Source organism: Marmota monax, unplaced genomic scaffold (genome assembly GCF_021218885.2).
Source record: "Marmota monax isolate L192 unplaced genomic scaffold, Marmota_monax_Labrador192_F-V1.1 WCK01_AAM20220418_F8-fsc00024, whole genome shotgun sequence".
In the NCBI taxonomy this organism is placed as follows: domain Eukaryota; kingdom Metazoa; phylum Chordata; class Mammalia; order Rodentia; family Sciuridae; genus Marmota; species Marmota monax.
In genome coordinates, this window is record NW_026695224.1 from 4,156,883 (window position 1) to 4,178,681 (window position 21,799).

The window sequence follows — 21,799 nt, forward strand, 5'->3', positions numbered from 1 at the left end:
GCTGCTCCCCAGCTGGAGGGGAAGCCAGGCCCCAGACCCCCAGAGGAAGGGACTGGGGATCACAGTTTGATCCAGGGAGATGCGGGCTGGTGGTCAGCCTCCACCCCTGGCTGGCCCTGACCCAGTCATCGGCCTGTCTCCCAGCTCCCAGCTCCTCCACCCAGCATGGCCCAAAAGAAAAAAAAAGAAACAACACCCAGGCAACTCGATATGGTCCAGAAGCCTCCAGGGTCCCTGGGTTCCAGGAAGCCAGCAAAGGAGCGGGTGGAGGGCAGAGAATGCAGAGGCTCGGTTCAGTGGCCGAGGAGCTAGACTTCGGGAGGGAGCTCAGAGCCCCTCAGCCAGCACGGGTGCTCCATGAAGGGCAGCCTGAGAAAGCAGGCTCGGGAGGGGGCACACGCCCACCCGTTCTGCAGAGATGTCACAGTGAAGACTTTGCAGACTTACAGGCCAGGCCCGGGGCCAGAGGGCAGTTTGGGTGGAGGCAGAAAGAGGTCCAGAGGGCAGGGCCCCGACTTGAGTCCCTCAGCAAGGCCACACACCCCCAACAAGCACATCCAAGTTTCCAAGTTGAGCCAGTGGGGCTCCTGAGGCCTGGGGGATGGGGTAGGAGGGGACAGAATAAAAGGGAGGACTCTCCACCCTCAGTCCCTAAAAGAGGGAGGCACCTCCCATGTGGCAGAATAGAGCTGCTGGCCCAGCTGGGCCAGCGATGGACACTGCTATGTTGCAGCAGCCAAGAAGCCAGGAAGCAGGTGAAGCCCAGCCCAGCACCCACTCAGATGTCCCAGGCCTGGTCCTCCCACCCTTGACCAGTCCAAGCTGCTTCTCCCCCACTTGAACCTCAGCAGCTTGCCAGGCCCAGAGTAGGGGGTAGGGTGGAGCTGGCCACCGCTGGGTCCTCAGGGGGAACACAGTGTCTCCAGCCTCAGAGTTCATAACTGTTTGCCCATCTGTCCCCGAGACAAGCTCCTGGGGGAGGGGGACCACGATGACAGTGGTTCACCAGGTATGTAGAAGCTCTCCTGGGAGTGACTCAGGCAGGCATGGTGGCATCAGGCCACTATGATGTACCTATATGACCTTGGATCCCCGGCTGTCCCTCAAAGCCGCCTCAACTGCAGACAGGTGAACATAATGGTACCAACTTCACAGAGCTGTTGATAGGGCTCATGAGAAATGGCACTTCAAGCATGCAGCTGGCCCAGAGTAGACCTTAGTAAGCACTATAGATAAATGTCCTGTCCCCTTGGTCTCAAGTCAAACCTCCCTCCCCGGAAGCAGACTTGGGACTCTCCTAAGAAAAATAAAGCAGGACAAGAGGCACAGAGAAGTTCTGGGACAGGCTCAGACTCGCCCAGCTAGTCCAAGTGGGAAAACAAACTCAGTCCTGGGAATCCACAGCCCTCTCCATTCCCCTACAAGAGCCTGAGCAATGGGTATTTGGAGCCGTTTGGAGACCCAATTAAAGTGGACTTGTGGATACAATGGGCACATGGGGGCAGCTGTTTTCTTACTGACCTAGCTAGATCCTGGTTGGACAGGGTAGCTCAATCTAGAAGCCAGGTTCAGAGACTCGGGTGGGAGTAGCGGGGCACCCACCAGCATCTCCTTTCCACTTCCAACCCTAACGTCGGGTGAGGGGAGGCAGGCCTTGGTAAACTCCTCTCCATGGGATCTGGAGACCCAGGAAACGAACATCCCTCTGACAGATGGTCACAAGCCCTGCTGCAGGTGCAGCAGGACAAAGCTGCTGGCCTCTGTGGCCCTCCTTTCCTCATTAGACAAACAAGAAAGGACCCTACAACCTAATCCCTGGTACTCGGAGGTACCAATGAGAACCTCTGGGGACACGCAATTCACAGAAGTCGTACAAACCTTGAGGGTCAAAGCTCGAGGTCCAGGTGGCCTGCCCTGGGGACTCTTCAGACAGACCCTATGTGCATGCACCGAGGGCCACGCCACAATGCCACCCATGCCAGGCAGTCTCTACCACTGTCCTGCCCTGGCTCTTCTTCACCTGGGCTCCAATCCTCTCGGGAGAGCCAGTCAGCGCTCGCCCCTGCCCTTCCTGACATACACACCCAAGATTCCCCAGATTTCATCCTTTCAGGTCCTCACAGGCAGGGGCCACAGCCTTCTCTTCTCCTTCCTCCTTTGCAACCCTGGGGAAGGCACTCAGAGCCAGAGGGGACTACACACCTTCCTCAGCAGCCACCTCTCTTCATCCTGCACCAGCTGTCATGTCACCTCCTCTGCCATGTCCTCCCCGAGGACCCTGTCTAAGTCAGATAAGCAGAGCAGTCTCTCAGCAAGAAATCGCCTCTTGGTGGAACTGTTTACTCTTTACTGGGGTCTCACGGCCACATACCCCACCCCACCGACTGTCTGCTCCCCCAAGGTAGAGAGACCCCACAACAGCAAAAGGCCTGGCCGGGACTCAGAATATCCCTCAGAGGAAGGAGCCTGTGCATGAGTTCGAAATGGCAAACCCAGAAGGAGGACTACCATCTGCCTGCTGACCTCTCTGTAATTTCTTGGACATGATCAAATGCACTCAAAACAGCCCCCATGCCCAGATGCCCAGCCATCCATGCACGCCTGGACACCCTACAGGGACGACACGGTTCTGGAGTCAGAGAGGCCTATGTTCGGATCCTATCTGGTCCTAGCTGTGCCTCAGTTTCCTCATCTGTAAAACGGGGATAATCATGGCCTGACTCATAGATACTGTGAAGCGCATGTTAAGGAATGAATGAAGTGCTGCGCAGAGCAGTCCCTAGGACCTGGAAAGTGCATTTATTTTTATTGTCATACATTAGGACGGTCCGGGCTGCAGTCCCTGCCTCCTCTAACCCCGCCCCAAATCCGAGGGCCAATCAGTGCTCAGGGACCCCAGGACTCCCCCAAGGCGCACATCTGGCCAGCGGGGGCGTCAGCCCACCCACGGCCGGCGCCCAGCTGCGGGTGAGACGCCGCGGCGGCCGGCGCCCCTCGGCGCGGGGCCTGGGACTCCGCAGTCCCGGGGGCGCCAGACTCCGAGGAGCGGGCGGCCCGCGGCGCGGAACAAGCCGACCCCACCCGGGCAGCGCGAGCGAGCGGCGCAGCCTGCGCCTTCCCAGCCAGACCCCTGCCGCGGCCGCTTTGTGCCCAAACCTGGCCCTGAGTTATTGCGCCGCAGCCATGGAGCCCTCCCGCGCGGGGGGCGGCCCGACGCGTTCCCAGGACGGCGGCCTCAAAGAGGTCCCGGGCCGCCCCCGCGAGCCGGGCAGACAAGGGCCCAGGAGGGGCCGCGTTCCCAAGCGCCCGCCGGGCTCGCCTGGGTCGAGGGGCGGGAAGAGCCCCCAGACCCCCTCCCCGCCTTACCCGCCCCAGTCCCAAGGCCACCGCCCCCCTCCCCGCGTGACTCCTACCCAACTGCCTACCCCACCCCACCCCTGCGCCCTCTCCCACCCTCGCCCCCTTCCCCTCCCCCGCCGCTTCTCCATCCCCCTCCTCCCACCCCGCTCTTCCCGCTCCTCTCTCAGGACCCAAACCCTATGGGGCCACTCTGCAGACAGGCTCCAGGAGGCTGTAGGGGCCTCAGCTCCCCCGTCCTGGAAATCTCTGTTGTCCCCAACACCGAGGCGCACCCCCCCACACACACCACCGGCCTCGGGTCACAGCCTGGCTTGGAAAAGGGCTGGATTCTGGGCCGGGCCTCTGCGGGAACGGGCTGGGGAGCCTCCTGGCCTCATTTCCCCATCTGTCAGATGGGGGGTGGGGGGAATGTGAGTCCAGTGCCAGGCGCTGGGGACACGGCATGGGCACACAAGCAAGGCGCTTGGCCGGGTGGTGTGCACAGCAGGCAGGCCCAGGGAGGAGTCATCCTCCTCCTTTCATGGTGAGAGTTACATCGAGATAGGTCTGGGGCAGAGAAAGGGGCCAAGCCACTGAGGTTCCTAGGACAAGATTGGAACCCAGAAGCACCCGTGCCTGCCACCATCCCGTTTAACTGACTCAACACCAGGGGAAGCCTCTCTCTGGTTTCTGGATTGCACCAGGGAAACAAAAGGGTACTGAGTTGGTAGCAGGTGCTCCCAGAATGTGAGGGCAAGATTCAGAGAGCACTCTTTCCAGACTTCCCAAAACCTCCCAGCCCCTCCGAAGCATCCATTGCAAAGACTTTCGGGTCCCCACATCCCCTCATGAACCCCCCTGTCATCTGAGCTCAAGTGTCACCTCCAGGATGGCCTTAACCAGAAAGCCTCCCACATCATTTCCTGCCTATTCCAGGATTGGCTTTCCAGGATGAATGGACTCATATACTTGTAGATGGGCCCTTCGATCCTACTAGAATACACTTCTGTCTTCTCACCTTTGGAGCCTCAGCACCTTAAGCAAACCTGGCACATAATAGGTGCTCAGTAAACACTTGGGCTGAATGAATGAACAAATTAACAGCCAGTAAACAATGTCAACCCTAAAAGCCTTGAAACCCAAACTGTGTCCAAGATAAGAGGGTTCCACAACGAGTAATCTAATAAGTTTGCAAATCACAAACTACTAAAAATATCTGAGTCCCACATTAGCATTTTAAAGGCTCAGAGAAGCCCTAAAGGTTTTAAAAACTTTTTAACTGTTTATTCCAGCGTTTGCCAAATGCATTTGGCCGTAGAAAATACTTTTTAACCACCCTCATGACCACAGCTTTATAAATGGTCAACTGATTCTTAGAAGAAAGAACGTGCGTCTTTGTTTTTACAGGACTGAGTCTAGCGCAGTGCTCCACACACGGAAGATGCTCCAATTATTTGAATGAATGCATATAAAGTAAATTCACCCACGTGCATTCTCTCTGGGTGCAAACCTATGAACCTAGGAGTTCCAAACTTTGGGTACAAACTGTACCCAAAGTAACACAGCCCCTGTACTGAGATTCTGAACCAGGCAAGCAATGACAAAAGTCCTCTCCCCTAGCTGCAGACACACAAGGCCATCACATACATTCATTCACATTGACTCATGCACACGTGTACAGATGCATGTGTGAGCACACATGAGCACACCAGCACAGACACACTCACATGCAAGTACACATACCCATAGGCACATGGACTCGTGCACACACAGACACAGGGGCAACCCATTTTGGGGCATACGCCTGCCCTCCCACACAGCCAGCTTCCCTGTGCCTGGCCCAGGAGGCTCCTGAGATGGGCAGCAGTCCTCTGGTGGGGTGAGAGGATGGACATGAGGAGGGATGCACAACCTGGCATCACCAAGAGGGCTAGGTGTCATCTAGCAGGTGACAGATTAAAAGTCTGTTGTTGTTTCCTGCCCATTATCTCCAGCGCTGCATTTTGAGCATAGATATAGATGAGAGGGAATGGTAGAGTCTGCAGTTGAATCCCACCAGAAGAAATAACTAACCCTCCTCTGTATGGCTATTCAGCTTACAGCTCTCTCTCCCTTAAGATTTCTATTTTTTGAACCATGGGTTGAGCCCAGGGATGCTTAACCACTGAGCCACATCCCTAGCCCTTTTATTTATTTATTTATTTTTAATTCTGACACAGGGTCTTGCTGAGTTGCTTAGGGCCTCAATAAGTTGCTGAGGCTGGCTTTGATCTTGCGATCCTCCTGCTTCAGCCTCCCGAATCACTGGGATTACAGGCCTGCACCACTGCACTCGGCTCCAGGGAGCGGTCCTCACACTCCCCCTGGGAGGGAGGAAAATAAACCAAGACTCAGCAGTAACACAGCAAGGATGGGTGGGAGCAGGGTTGGAGCCCAGACCCATCTGCTCAGAATTCCCCCACACTCCAGAAGCTTAGGGGTCTCCAGGCTGTGTCCAAAGTGGGTCCTAGCCTGGGTCAGTGGCCGCAGCAAGCTTCCCCGGCACATCTGTGCCCTTCTCCTAGGCACAGTTCTGCCACAAGGTCACTGTATAACCTTGGACACCTGACTTGCATCTCTCTGGGCAAGTCTGACCATCCATATGAGAAGGATGCTCAGCTGAGGATTCTCCAAGATCCATTGTTGCTCATGAAAAAGAAAGCCTGAGGCCCCCGCCTAAGCGTCAATTAGTGCCAATATTAAATGAGACCCTGCCTGTAAAGAACACAGGCCGGCACCTGTACCCAAGGGTGCTCTTCTGATGTCAGCTGCTCCTGGTGGTCTGATTTCACCCTTCAGGGCCAAATAAATTCTATTCCCAATGCTTTGCCTGATTTCCCCTATCAAAAAGGATCTCCCCCCAACTTCCCCCCCAGCCCTAAGCCTGGACCTCTACAGATGCCCTGTCTGGTCCAGGGATTGAGGCCTCATACCCTTCCAGTCTATGGGCTCCCTGAACACATGGCTTCCTCTTGGTTCTCAGGCATCTTCCTGGGAGTCCAGGCTAAGCCTGAGCTGGGTAAGATGCTCCAGATTTAGATGGAAGAATGGATGTATGGAAGAGAGGTGGGGGAAGGACTGAAGGACTCACCGAAGGAAAGAGATGCCTACATCCATCCCTAACCTCTGCACCCAGTGCAGCCCAGCTGCCCGGAGAAGAAATGAAACCAAAGTGGTCAACTTTACTAATAATAATAAAAGAAGTACAAACAAAAACAATGTGCAATGTCTTGCTTGCCTGATGGACAAAAAGAAAAAAGGGAGGAAATGACAAAACAAAGAGAAAAAAGAAAACCTCCTAGGTGGGCAAGGGTTCAGAGGAACGTGCCATGCACCTGGGCCCTGTTGTTGAAGAGTTCCCCGGCACAGCCTTTGCACAAGGTGACTCAGAAAGATCTACCAAATTGCTGGATGCTGTGGCGCAGGTTGTAATCCCAGCAGCTCAGAAGACTGAGACAGGAGGATCACAAGTTCAAAGCCAGCCCCAGCAACGTGAGGCACTAAGCAACTCAATGAGACCCTGTCTCCAAACACAATACAAAATAGGGCTGGGATGTGGCTCAGTGGCCAAGTGCCCCCTGAGTTCAATCCCTAGTACCAAAAAAGAAAAGAAAACTATCAAATTTTTTGAGTGATATCCTTAGACCCAACAATTCCACTTCAAGGAGTTCAGCCTAAGAAATACTCAAACAAGAACACAAAAATGGATACCTGAGGATGCTTGCTGCACACTGTCACTAACAGCAAAACACTAGAAAGCAACTGTATGTCCACCGCTAGAGGACTGTAAGTTCTAGAGGGCTGAGAATGCAGCTCAGTGGTCCAGTTCTTGCCTAGGGTACTGAAGGTCCTGGGTCTGATCCCCAACTCCATGAAAACAATCAATAATTCTGTGCATCCTCTCCATAGAGCCCCTCTGGCTGTAATGTGGAGATGTGTGATGCACACATGGTGCTAACCCCTTCACCAACAATCCTTAACCCTGGCTGCACATTCAAGTTTCTCAGGAAGTTCTCAAAGAAACACTGACCTGGAACCACTCCTCAAAGACTCCAGATGCTGGGCCCAGGTCAAGTTATTATTATTTTTTTTTTTGAGTGCCTACCATGATGCTAACTGTGCAACCAAAACTGAAATCTCTGCTACTGAAAATATGGAATGAGAGTCAGTGTAGCCAGGGAGTAGCAGGCACCATCTGTGTTTAAACTGACACATACCAGTGTACACACCCAGGTCTAGTGTAAAGGCACCACTGAAAAGGCCCTGGGGAGGGGGGCACCCAGGATGCTGGTGCTCATCTCTGGGAAAGGAGCAGGACTGTTTTTTAAGATGTCGACTTTTTTCCCCCAGATTGGAACATGGACAGCCCTAAAGGCAGAACTCCACGGATGGACAGATGGGTGGGAAGGAGGGCTCCCCCGGGCGCCTTTATTCATGGCTGTCTCACCCAGCCCAGAGGCGGGCCTCGGCTGTCCTTCACAGCCACAGAGGTAGTTATAAATAAAGGTGGTGGTGACTGACTCAGGCTCTGGTCATAGATAAGGCCTGCCCTCAAATCCCAGCTCCGCTACGTCCAGCAGTATGACCTTGGGCAAGGGACTTCTGTGCCTCAGTCTGCGCACCTGTGAAACTAAGATAAGTAAATCAGAAAGCTGCTGTGAGAATCTCCTGGAGGAACGGGGGACGAGAGGAAGACAGAGCCCCATGGTGCCCAAAGAGCCAGGTCCTGACTGTCCCTCCGTGTGTCCTCCCCAGGGATCAGGGCTGGTGACTCTGGATGGATATGTGTCTGGCCTGGTCACCACTGGATTACAGCAGCACCCAGATGACCAGCAATGCTTTGCAGAATACGTGGAGCCAAAGAGTCTGGAACACCCCCAGCTGGGACCAAAGATGCCCATCACCACCAACTCTCCCTCTCAGACACCTGGAAACATCACCGTCAAGCCTCCAGCCTCTCCCAATCTGTTGTTCACCCCAAACCTTAGAAAGGGCTAGAAAGGACCCAGCTGCCCTGCAGCAGATGCCCTAGAGAGCCAACTCAGATGTATCCACTGTGGCCCCAGCACTTGGAATTTTTTTTTTTTTTTAGTACTGGGGATTAAACTCAGGGGCACTCAACCTCTGAGTCACATCCCCAGCCCCATTTTATATTTTATTTAGAGTCAGCTCACTGAGTTGTTTAGTGCCTCGCCATTGCTGAGGCTGACTTTGAACTTGCGATCCTCCCACTTCAGCCTCCTGAGTTGCTGAGATTACATGCCTGCACCACCGCACCCAGATTAGCCTGCATTATTTTAAAATCCAAGTTTTGTGTGTTTGCCACTTCTTGTATTCCAGGAATTAAAATCCTGTACCACCTAAGACATGCAGCTGACCCAATTTCCATCCCATTTCATAGATGGGGAAACTGAGACTGAAAGAGGACACTCTCTTGCCCCAGATCATGGAACACATTGCCCTCCGACCCACATCTATCCCCCACAAGAAAAACAAAGCATTTTGAGCCTCACCTTGGAGATAGGGTTGTTTGTTTTTACAGAACTGGGGATTATTGAATGCAGAGGCGCTTTTCCACCTAGCGACATCCCCAGCCCTTTTTATTTATTTTTTTTATTTTGAGACAGGATCTGGCTAAATTGTTAAGGGCCTCACTAAAATGCCAAGGCTGGCCTCAAATTTGCAATTCTCCTGCCTCAGACTCCTGAGATCACTTGCTGGGACCACAAGCATGCACCACTCTGCCAGCTCAGGGTGGGCCTTGGTTTCCTACCCTGGGCAGCAGGTTTCCCTGTGAGCATTGCCCAATTCCTCCCTCCTGCTTCCTTCTCCCGACCCTACCCCTCACTCTTAGTGCTAATCCTGGGGCAAACCTCCCTGAAAGGTGAGGAGGGTCCTGAAGGCCACTCAATGGTAGCTGAACTGCCAGCACTGGCCAGCACCAAGCCAGTTAAGGATGTCCCGTCTGACCCCTGAATCTCTGTGGCGGGATGACCATAAGCAGCAGGATGGGAACTTAATGAGTCAAACATTCTGTTTTATTTCAAATTAATATAAAAATCTCATATTGCTTTTATCATTTTTAAAGGAATGTTTTTCAAGCCTAGCACCGTACAGGGCTCAGGCCCCCCGTGAGCAGCAACTACCGTCTCACCGCATGGAGCACCTGAGAAGGAAGAGGATGGCACAAGCCACTCCCAGCTCCGGGGCACAAGGGCTGGCAGCCTCACCTCCTGAACAGGAAAAAAGGCGGAGGGAGACCAGGAGGGCGGGAGAGACCAGAGAGAGTAACACCCATGGAGCCCAAGTCCTGCCTGGGAGCTCACCCACTCACTGTTTCTCTTAGGAATTCATTTAGCCACGACCTGATCATTCACTCACTCCTTGCTCACCCGTTCATTCCCCCAACAGTTTACACCTTCACTCGTTCAGTTCAGAAGTCCTTTTATTTTTAAACACAGTAGTCCAGAATCCCAGCTTGGGTCCTCATCTGTGATGGAGCAAGAGGTCCCGGAGGCCCCCCGAGGCCGCCCTGTGCCAGGCAAGGTGCTCTCCCATGAGGAAGGCAGGACCAGCCCAACCAGCAGCTCTCCACAGGGTTGCTCTGGGGACTGGGAACCTGAGTGGTTCTCTGTGGCCCCAAGAGGTGGAACGAGTACCCACGCACCTAAATTGTGGAAGCCAGATTGCAGATGGATGTGTGAAATTAAAGATGCACGGATGTGGCACAGAGAGAGAGAGAGCTCCCTGAGAACAGCAGTGTGCAGGTCCAGACACACACACACACACACACGTCAGAGTGAAAGAACTCCAGGGTCCCTTTTCCATGGTTTTCAGGATTCTGAGAGATTCAAAGGCCTGAATCTTCCCAATGTACATGCCCAGGGGCCTGGCTGACCACTATCCCTCTGGGGGTCACAGGGCATCTGCAGAGGCTGCTTTGGGACGCCAAGAACAGGTGTACTGCTCACGGATCCCCAGAGAAGCCAGCACTCTCTGCAGCCTCCATCTCAGGTGACGGGAAACTGTCCCTTTTTTCCATCTCCCTGCCACCAGCCTGCCAGCCTGCTCTCCTCCCTTGTCCTCTCCCTGGGGAGTCCCTGGAGCTGGTGATTGTCTCCCGTCTCCCCAAATTCAAACCTACAGCCCCATGGGGGCTAAGGACAAAACCTAACCTCTTGTTCAGGAAGCAGAAACCCACTGTATGCTCCATGGACCCACCACACCCAGGCCAAGGGGGCACGGCTCCTCGCCTGCCACCCCCCACCCCCACTATCTCCAGGAATGCCCTGCTCCCTGACCAGGCCCAGATGGCCATCACTCTGCCTTCAGGCAGGTAAAATTTGGTGCAACAGGAGTTAGGTGAACAGTATGTTTTATTTAATTAGGAACAACAGAAGAGATAAACCTCACAGCAGGACAGGGAATGACAACGCTGCACCAAATAATTCATGCCCAGGTAACGAAAGGGCAAACCTCAATTACAGGGAAATCGGGAGGAAAAAGTTCCCCAGCCCTTTGGAGGGGACAGAGGAGGAGGAGACCGCACGCTGAGGCAAAGCCCAGACCCGCAGGCCCAACATGGGGCTTCAAGGACACCACAAATCAAGGCAGCCAGGTGGCCCTCCTGTAGCAGCTGCTCCTCCCTTCTCCCCACCACAGACAAACCTGCCCCAAGTGCACTGGGCTGCGTGAGCCGCTGCTGCCTGGGCCCTGGCAGGCAAGTGCGGGGGCCACTCGAGATCTGGCCTATGGGGGCCACTAGGGGAGCTCACTCCCAGCCAGGCTCAGTCTCCAGAAGAACGGCACCCCCAAAGAGAGGGCAAGTGTTCCAATCCTGGGAATGGCCACCAGATCACTAGGAAGTTCCTGTCCTTGTCCCTGGCACCCCAGTCCCACTGGCCCTGATGGGGCTAGGCTCCTGCTGTCTCTTAGCGGCAGGCAGACCTGACTCTCCTCTCACTCTGGACTAAGAAAAAGAACCACCAGCTTTTGAGACCCCACATCATCTTCTGAGCCAATTTTTTCACATCTGCCCTGGAAGACTGAAGTTTGAACTGATGGCCTTCGCCCAACCATCACTACTTGGGGGTGGTGACAGCTGCAATGTTGGGTATTTAAATACTACTTAAAAATGGCTAAGATGTAAATTTTATATTATGCGTATTTTACCCCCATTTTTAAAAGAGGAGGGACGCAGAGTTCTGAGCCCCTGCTCAGGTCAGCCAGGTGAGCAGAGGTCTCTGGGATCCAGGCCCAGGAATGCGGGACTTTAAGCGGCTTCACCATGCAACAGCGAAAGGACATGACAGTCGGGGACCCACACATCTGTAGGAAGCCACTCTCCCCCTGCCAGGGCTCCCCTTACCTATCCCAGCACAAGGCCTTGAATGATCTCAGCAAATATGTCTCCAGCGACTGAACATCCTCAACAATGAACTCTCCAAGTTTCAGAGCTCCAACAAAAAGATTTTTATTGGCGCAGTCCCCCTCCCAAACAAACCCCCAAGGAGCACAAGGAGTGCCACCCAGGCCCCCTTCTCTCAGCTCCCAATCCCTGGCCTTAGGTGACATAGGCCGAGCAATCCCCATTATGGAGGAGAGGGAAATTGCTGTTAGATTAGTGAGCACATCCACAGAGCCCCATTTTATATCCCAATTCAGAAGATGACATGAACATCTGCTTTCACTTCAAGACATTAATTTTCAATTATTGGAGAAAAACAAAATTAGTCCTGACAAATTGCTGGCGAACACACGCTCTTGTCTGGTGGTTCATAATAATAACTTCGGGGGCCCACAATTAGTGTCCTCGGACGGAGTTTCCTGATGGAGCCCGTCATCTGCAGTCTGCGGTGGTGGCAGTGGTGGCGGGCAGTGCCAGCGCATCTCCTACACCCTGTTCTGTGGGGCGAGAGAGACGGTTCTGCGAGCCCCTGCTCCAGGTGACCACCTCTTCCGTGACCAGGTTAGGGAACTCGGGACTTTCAGATTTTCTGAAGAAGGGAGGGATGGCGAAGATGGCAGGTAAATAAAAACACCCTCTGGAACCATTTTCAGCTTTAGACATGTCGAGGCTTCCTTCCATTCAGTAGCAAGATTTCACACAGGGATGTAAATCCTTCCCAAGCCCAAGTGTGCCCAAAAAGGCAGGCTGGAATCACCTCAGAACAACACCTTATAACCCGATTTGTCATCTGCAGTGGGGGAATGAACTGCATGCTTCTCCTATGAGACACTTCCACCCGTGACAAAAGGCCATCCAGGATCCTAAATCCCAAACTCAACAGCTCTAGCTGAATGCTACATCTGCTATAATAATTAAAAAAAAAAAAAAACTGTTTGCCAGGGTCCCATCTATCTGGGAACCTGGTTCAGCTCGAATTGCAGGCTCCAGGAAGAGGGAGGAGGAAAAAAATTTTAAAAAAAGCAAGCTCTGAATTTGCTAACCTTAGTGACCCCCAATCCAGAGAACAACCCACTTGATAAGAGATTATCAACACTATAATCTCGTTGGATGGGTTTTTTATGTATCTTGGCTGCTGTAGTCACTATATCAATAAGAAGCTACTGAGATGTGAATGAGCAGAAGAATTCAGAGATAATGATGTAGCGGTCTTTGAATTTGGATGGTCACAATTGAAACCAGAGTGTTTGCCTTGCTCACATGTTCAGACTCTGGAGGGGGGCATGGGGGGGTGCGGTTAGCACATGGAAGGGGAGGTAACCAGGGAGGGAGGCAGGTTCAAAAGGAAAGGGAGAAAACAAAACAACAACAACAATACGAAATTATATCTTTAAGAAGACAATGAAAGACACTGCTACTTCCAAAGTCAACTGGGTAACTGAGCTCTGACATTGTGTAATTGACTTTGCAAGTAGAACAACAGCAACGTAACAAAGAAAATGTCAGTGTTTTCACAGCACTAATCTATAACGCTGGGAGGCCCTCCCGCTGTCAGGCAGGGCTGACAATACAATAGCTTTCAAAGGGATATTACCATCATGCTTTTATTCCTGACATCAATCAAGACAAAGAGAATCCTTTTCACAAGACATTAAAAATCAAACCTTTGTACAAGAAGATAGGTAAAACAGCGCTCTCCTTAAAGACAGCCATGCGGAGCAATCAGCTAATTGGTGATCCTTGAAAGCAGTAAAGTATTTTTATTTACTGAGTGTACAACCCCAGTTGCTGGCTGCCACCCCATCCTGGCAGGTACGCTATGAATCAAAAGTTTCCATCTTCAATCTCCCCCACTCACTTCACCCTGCCTGGCGCCCACAGCAGGCTAAGGGAGCTGACAGCCAGCGCTGAAAACTTCAAGTGGGATATATGACCAATCCAGGATTCACTAGTCCATTTTGGGTGCAAAACTACTCTAATTACAGACTAATATATCTACACACAAAACGCCCTTGCAAGCCAAGGGGAATTTGCAGAAATTGACAAATTGGCCCAACCACACCTATTGAGGTTACCTATTATAACCAGGCACTAAGAGTTTCCAAGGTACTCTTCTGTTTTAATTACCCTAGACACTCACTCAGATAGGAAGAAACCCGGACATCTATGCAAATGTTTTCAAGACATAAAGATAATACTCTTTGCAAACATCAGTGTACCATGCATAGACAAGTCTGGACTTTACTTCAGCCAGGGATCAGGAAAAGCAAGCACCTAAAGCCACCCATCCACCTTGCAAAATGGATGGGGCCATCAGGAAACCTAGCCATCCACCACTAGCTTACCTCGAAACAGTTAAGATGCCTGCATGCCATAAGTTAGTGACACTTAAGGAAAACTGCAGGTCCCGGAGCAGGAAGTAAGGGGGAACTAATGTTCAAGAGAGTTGATAATCTACACACTTTCTGAACCGTTGATGTATCCAGCCACCAGCCTTCCAAAAGGTCCAAGCTGATGGCCTTAACACCCAAAGGAGGTCACCCCCACTCAGGGCTTGACAGAGCTCCTGGTACAGGTAGCTCCAAGTCCTAGAGTGTTGTGAAGGAGGAGAGGAAGAGAGAAAGACACTCTGCTGAAGAGCCCAGACAAAGTGTTTTGTCCCTCTGATATCCAACAGACCACATGCCAAAACTATACAACCAAGTCAAGTCACCCTGAGACAAAGATGTTACTCTAGAAGCACCAGAGGCAGCAATGGTCGCTTTTACTTTTTCAGACAGAAGTGGACACTGTTGTGTCTTTTTTAAAACAGTGTTTGAACAACAGGCTCCCTTCATTTCATTGCAAAAAATGGGGAGAAATGTTAAAAGAAGAGGGAGCTGGTCCTCACGCTGCCTTGAAAATGAACTCTCCCACCACTGCCACCTAAATGAGTCTTTTCCAGAGCCAGGCAGCAAGTCTGCAGGCTGGCCTCAGTGGTGAGTTCCTTTCGTTTACACATCCAAATGAACAGTTAAGAGAAATCAATGCATCTAATTGCCAGACTATTAAATCCTACATCAGGGGAAGAATTCCACAGCCACCAGCTTAAGAGTTGGCTACCGATATAGCAATTATTGCAACTTTGTATTAGATTGAACCAGATCCCCAGCCTTCTGACTCCAGCCAGGAGAGCTGTACTCCAAGACGCCTAGCTCTGGTTTCCTCCTTGCATGGTTCCCCCTCCTCCTCCTCTGTGGACGCGCTGTAGCAGGCCACAACACTTGCCAGGGCTGGCGGGTTCTGTGGAATTACTTTATGACTGTGAAGTCACCAGCCTTTTTCACCTTTCATTATTAATGCACACTTGGCACCTCATGGTTAAACGTTTAGCAGGATCCTCCTGCCAGAGGCACGTAGTTATCTTATTTTATTGCTTATTAAGTTTTTGCAAGGAAACAGGTGTAAGAATCTAAACAGCAATTACTAGACATAAAGAATGTTTTCTAGAATGAAAAAAACAGGCCCTTCCAAAGCTAAGAATAGGTAACTTAATTGGGGGGATTAAATATTAGGATTAAATATCAGTTACCCCAATCCACATAGAAAGCTATGGAACGTACAAAGGATTTGTTTTGCCCTTCCTGCAAGATCATGTACATTTAGCCAAACAAATGTCGACAATTTACACTTGTATGTGGTCTCAGATGAATCAAGAAACCTGTAACCTCAGAATGCCTCTATTTATTACATCTCAATTATTTCCATGGAAACACTAGCAATGGCGAGCTACACTGTTCCCAGGTCCCTAGACTACCAAATTTATAAAATGGACTTTGGAGGAGCTCGGGGCTGGCAGAAGAAGACAAAGAAGGGGAGGAATGGAGAGAAAAGTCACTGGGGGTAGTTTTGGATGTTGGGGTGGGGATGTGGACACAGCCTGAGTGCTAATTAATATTAAGAACTGTAATTAACAGGCAGTTGCTAGATGGAGAAAAACTGACAGCAGTACAGATTATTCAAAAGTTTTAAACTGAGGCTGGGAAAAAAGACGTATTCCTTTCCCATAGAAATGAGAGAAGCTGTTGCATGGATCTGAGGAAGCCAGCAGCAGCCAGCCCGTAGGGTAAAGGGAGACAGGGCTCCTTAACGTTGAGTGACAGAGGGAACTGCGAGGTAATCGTTACCAAACCACCTGATATCATCAGCCGAAATAACATCAGTGAGCGAGATGGGAACAGCCTGGAGAATGAGGCCAAAATTATCAAAGGGAACAAATCATTGCAACTACCACGCCGCACCACCAGGACTCAAAAAAGGGGAAAGGGGTGTAGGAAAATCAGTCAGAAAATGCGACTTTTGTAACATTCATGGATTTGTTGGGGTTTTCTCTCTCTCTCTCTCTCTCTCTCTCTCTCTCTCTTTTAACAAAATCACAAGGCTTTTGAAAACCAATGAGGCTGCTCACTCCCTGCCCTACCACCCCAGCCCCTTCTCTATTTGTTGGGTATCCTCCCTCCGGTAAATCTGGGTTTTCCAAAGAAGGACAAACATCCTGGGGGGACAAATGACGCCCCACTCCAGGGGGAGGCTGTGTCCCCGAGTGGGAAGTGAGCCCCCCCAGGCCTGTTTGATTTTCAAAGCAGCAATGCCTATGCTTTCAAATCACACTCTCTGAGCATCCATTCAAAATTGTTACATTTCTGTCTTTCCTTCCTGCTACGGGCTTTCACATTTCCAAGATCAATTACGAATTACGGTCAAGCGACTTCCACTGCAGAATGCACGGAGCTGGGGAAGTCCACAATGCCTCCACATTAGCCCTGACACACAGCAGTGGAGGCAAAATAAAATAAAATAAAACGTAAAAGGCACCACTGTTCCTTAAGAAGCACCTTCAAGCATCTTTAAAGGTGAAGACCTTGCCATTTCAAACACTTGGTGCGGAGCTGTCCACACTTAAGCACACACTTTTGAATATTGCTTGCGAGAAGGGGGGCAGTTCTTGAAAAGCAATAAATCCCTCACCTGCTGTAACTCTTATCTATTCAAATTATCTACTCTCTTAATTCCTCCCTTGATAAGTGGCCACATCTCCACCCTATGCACTCCAGTAAACTGAATAAAAGGCAAAATGGTGAGAGACAAAGGTTGTGGCTGCTTTTAGAAAATGTAAAGCTCCATGGGAAGAATCAGGGGGCTTCTGATGCCAAGGTTCTGCAGAAAGATTGTGTGGCTGGTATGTACAACACTTCTCAAAATGCCTTCACTGGTCTTCTCCCACCTAGCTGTCTTCCCCCGTCAATTTGCTTGAATTGTCAGCTACATATACACACATGTACATGTAGATTCATTTAAAATCATTTCAAGGCTCATTTCGTGAAAGGCTAAAGACCAATTCTTGAGTCTTTCTCTGAGATCCACAGAGTGGTTTTAGAATTCGGTTCAAGCAACTCTGAAACACCCACCCATCTGTTCACTGCAAACTATTCTACCTTTCCTTTCTGTGGCTTGCCTTCTAAAATAAGGAGATCTGAAGACACATTACCAGGTTATAGGTAAGCAAGCTTTGCATCTTTACAAAAAAAAAAAAACTGCAAGTTTAACCCAAAATCAACTGCCTGATTTAAAGAAAACTCTTTTTGCATCCAGTAGTTCCAATTCCAATATCTTCTTCTTAAGTGACTCTAGAAGGAGTGAGCAATGAGCCAGGAAAAGAGAAAAGAAATCAAATATTACTTAAAGCTCTGGGTGCCCTTCTATTCAGCAAAAGGACAAACATCCACCCTTCTTCCCTCTTGTGTTCTGGGAGTCTCTCTTCTGGTTTCCTTCTCTTGATCAGAACACCCTTAGTACCCCCACCTCTGTGGGACAGAACAGGCTATTCCGAATTGGGATACAGAACAAGGAGCAGAAGTAAGACCAACTTCTCCCAAAGCGTAATAGAGGTGCAGTCCCGCTGCTGAAAGTTGAACTGAGTTGGTTTTCTTCTAGGATGACAGGGAGCGTCTCTTCAGGCCGGCTGCCACTGGCTTTCCTGGGACTTTAGGAGGAGGGAGGTGGTGTATCACCCGAGTTGCCAGATTCAGTCTCAACCACTCCAGCCCAGAGCAAGGCTGGCAGGAAGAGAGCGGGCCCCAGCGCCTTCCCGCGCAGGCCTTCAGGAAATGAACTTTTCAGAGCAGAACTGGGCTGCGGCCAGAGGTCATCAAGGGAGTTGGGAGAGGACAAGGGCCTCAGGACTTTAAGGCTCCAGAGGCATATAGCCCCTCTCATCCTGTTCCTGGGTCATCCCTCAGTGTGTCCAGCGGCTAAGCACCCCATCCGAGGGGCTGGAATTGGGACAAAGCAGCAGGCCAGGAGAGGGCGGCCTGTGAGGGGGAAAGGGCAGGGGAGGGGCTCAGCCCGCGCACTGCCTCTCCGCAGGGCCTCTGCTCTCCAGGGGCCCCTGGAGCCGGGGACCGTCGTGTAAATAGAAAGCAAAGCAAGGAGAAGGAGTGCGTGCGTGCGTGTGCGTGTGTGTGTACCTATACATCCATATCCCCTCACAAACGTGCGCACCCTGGGGACTCGGTGCAGGAAGCTGGCCGGGGTGCGGAAGGTGAGTGTGCCGGGGGTGGGGTACCCGGCACACTGCGCGGAGGGGCGCTCCTGACGGCCGCGGGCTCCCCGGGGGACCTGCGTCCCGCCGGCGTGGCGCAGACAATGAACTCCTGGCGGAGGCTCCCTGCCCGGTTGGCCTCGGCGGAGCAGGCAGGAAGTGCGGGGGCCCGAGCCGGGAGCGCGGCCTGGGCAGGGGCGGGGAGGGGGCGCCGGGTGGCCGGGGCCGGACGCCGCGCCTGAAGCGCGCGCAGGCAGCGCCCGCCGCTCTCCACAGCCCCGGGCGACAAGGAGGGGGCTGGAGAAAGCCAGCGAGGCCCGGGGCCAGCGAGGGCGGCCTCGAAGCTGCCAGCCTCCCGGGCGCCCGTCCTCGCCGCCTCTTCCTTCCTCTCGCCGCCACCGAGATTCGCAATCCCCGCCAAGTCGGGCCCGCACCCCTTGATTGGCCACGCGGGCCCGGGGCCCGCAAGGAGGGAGCGGCGAGGGCCCCTTGTAGGCGACCCCAGGCCCGGTCCCCGGCGAGCGGTGGCTCCAGGCCCGGAGAGGGTCCGGGCGGGTAGGGTGTCCACGGCGTGCCCCCTCCACCGCCTCCGCCTCCGCTCCTGGCTTCCTCCTCCCCCTCCTCTTCCTCCTCCTCCGCCTCCGCCTCCTCCGCCGCCTCCTCCTCCTCCTCTCCGCTCGCTCGCGCGGGTCCCCGGCCGCCCGCCCGCTCGCCGGTCCCTCCTCCCTCTCTCCCTCCCTCCTCGCTCGATCGCGCCTCCGCCGGGCCTCGCTCGCTCACCTTTCACCGAGCGCGGCTTCGCCTGCTTCCGCCTGGACATGTCCGGGGCTCCGGGCGCTCCGTCGCCCTCCGCGGCCGGCTCCCCCCGCCGCCCCCCGCCGCTCCGGGTAGCCCTTCTCCCCCTTCTCCGCCTGCCTCTCGGAAACTTTTTTTTTTGCAGCCGGGTCGGCGGCTGCGGGGAGCGGACCGCAGGTCCGGGGCGGCCTCCCTGGGGGGGGCGGCCCGGGCCGGCCGAGGCCGCTCGGGGGCGGGGGGAGGCCCGGGGGGCACGCCGGGGCCCTGCCTGTTGCAATGCGGCAGCCGGGGGCTCCCGGTCCCAGCGGCGGTCCCAGCGGCGCGGGGAGTCCGGAGGCCACTCGGCCGAGCCGAGTTATGCAAAAAAAAAAAAAAAAAAAAAAGCCGCCCCCCTCCTCCTCCCCACCCCCCGCCGGCCCCCGGCCCCTGCGGCCCCCTCCCTCCCTCCCCCACCCCACCGCCACCCTCACCCTCCTCCTCCTTCTCCTCCTCCTCCGCCCCTTGCCGGATTTTTGTGCAAAGTTTGCAGGCGTCCGGCCACGCAGCCCGTTGCGGAGCTCACAATGAACCCATCTGAGGAGGGGGAACGGGGCTGGAGTCGAGAGGGTCTCAGGAGGGGAGGAGACGGGGAGGCGGTCGGGAGAGCGGGAGCTCAGTACCCCCCGGAAAAAAAAAAGGCTTCAAATATCCCCTGCCGCACACACAAAAAAAATAAATATTAATGGCTCAAAAATGCCCAAACGCCCAGTTTGGAGATTATGATGGATGGCGAGGGGGGACCTCAACTCAGCCTACTTGGGGGTGGGGGCTCAAAACGGCCGTAGTGGCTCGGAAGCCGCGGCTTGGGGCCCCTGGCTCACGCCCCCTTCTCTGGCTCTCGGCTCGGTCCGGCGCCGGCCCCCCAGAGGAGGAAGGGGCACGCGGGGGCGCTCAGGCGGCGGCGGGCAGGCGCGCCCGTGCCCCGGGCATCGCTCAACCCGTGCGCCGGGCCGCCGCTGCCTGCCCTCGGGCTGCGGTGCTCAGCGCGCGGCGCGCAGCCGATCCCCAGGCCGGTGCCAAGTCGCCGGCCCCGCTAGCTGCCTCCATGGGCCAGGGGCTCGGAGAGGGGGGAGGCGGCGGCCGCGGTGGCGGAGGAGGAGGACGAGCAGGCGGCGGCGGCGGCCGGGCTCCCGTCCTCCCGGGCAGCGGCGGCGGCGGCTGCGCCCCGGCTCCTCCGCGCTCCAGCCGGCGCCGGCCCGCCCGCCAGCCTCCCTCGCGCTCCTGTCTTCTTTGTGGTCGCTGGCTCTCCTCCTCCCGATCCGGCTGCTGGGGCTGCACTGCAGAGACACATAATAAAGCCAGGCTTGGCTGGAAATGTAGCCGGGTCCCAGCAGGAGGATGTGAGGAGCGGAGTCCCGGCGGGGGAGCGCTCTGATCCCGTGGGGCGCCCCGCACTGCTCCGGCTCGGATCAGACGGAGAGAGGGCCAACAGCACCGAGCGATGGACAGCGCTGGAAATACAGCTCCGGCCGCCCGCAAAACCCGGACCGCGGCGACGGCGGCGGCAGCAGGCACCGCGCGGGCGCGGGCACCGCACCGGCTCGCGGGGCCCGAGCTCTGGCTGCACCGGGGGCGGGAGGAGGGAACAGAAGGCCCACGCGGGCTGTCAAGCTCACCCAGATGCATTAGCATTACAAACTGCAAAAATTGAAAGAATGGGGGAGCAAACAGGTTAGCTACCCTAGCGTTGCTTCTTGTACCCCACGCACTAGAATTATCCTCAGACCTAGCTGTTCCCTCTCAATTGACTTTTAACGATGGGTTGGTGTTCCAAGACCACTCTTACCCCACATCCAACAAACGCTTACACCACTGGGCTAGCCTATACCCTCATTTGTGGGGTTCTTGAGCCTGGTGCGCACTTTCAGGCTGTGACTCTTAACACCTTATCTCCAAAACACTGCAGTAACACCCCTTCCCTCTGAGGTTGGTAAAAATAAACCAGTTGCTACTTTCCACAAAGTTTTGCCCCAGCCACCAGGGGGCGCCTCAAGTCTCTGTAGTTCTTGAACTAGTTGAGGCTCAGATCTCCTAGCAGGTCCTGGGGTCCTGGAAGGGCACATGCTTAAGGAAAGTCTTTCCTGGGCGGCTTCCCTAAACCGTTACTTTGAAGGTTCCCCCTCCCCCGCCAGCTGCTGGCGTCCAGGTCCCGGGTAAGGGAGAGGCCCCCACATCTCCCCCTCCCAGGCAAGTGGCGCCACCTTGGGCCGGCGCGCCTTGAGCCCGGAGAGCGGAGCGGGTGCGCAGCGCGGCGCTGGGGGTTATCAATCTCGCGGATCGATAAGTTGCCACTTGGAGAGGGGAGGGCTGTGTCCCCTCGGAGACGAGTTACCCAGGGCAACCTTTCACGGAAAAACCCGCTGCCCGCCGAGAGCAGCGCTGGGCCAGCCCAGCAGCGGCGCCCGCCACAAGCAGGGTGCCCGCACCCCGCGGTTCCCCCGCCTGCCCGCCAGCCGGCCCGCGCCCCCCTCAGCTAGCTTCGCAGTCCCGCCGGGCCCAGCTCGCCAACCCCGTGCTGGGCTGATTGCCGAGGTAGATGCCACCCCCGCACCCCTGCTGCTAGGGAGAGCAGGCCAGCGGATGCGGAGAAAGGCCTTAGG

The 21,799-nt window shown here is 54.3% G+C and overlaps 1 protein-coding gene across 2 annotated transcripts in view; it reads right to left on the reverse strand.

The window, feature by feature from the left end:
• The window catches only part of Znf423 (zinc finger protein 423), a 318,197-nt gene extending 298,837 nt beyond the window's left edge, over positions 1–19,360 (reverse strand). For both annotated transcript variants that reach the window (XM_058575785.1, XM_058575784.1), the window contains exon 1: positions 19,146–19,360. In XM_058575785.1, the coding sequence (XP_058431768.1) occupies positions 19,146–19,185 (40 nt within the window). In that variant the 5' untranslated portion in view covers positions 19,186–19,360. The remainder of the gene's footprint in view (positions 1–19,145) is intronic.
• Positions 19,361–21,799: the final 2,439 nt, after the last annotated feature.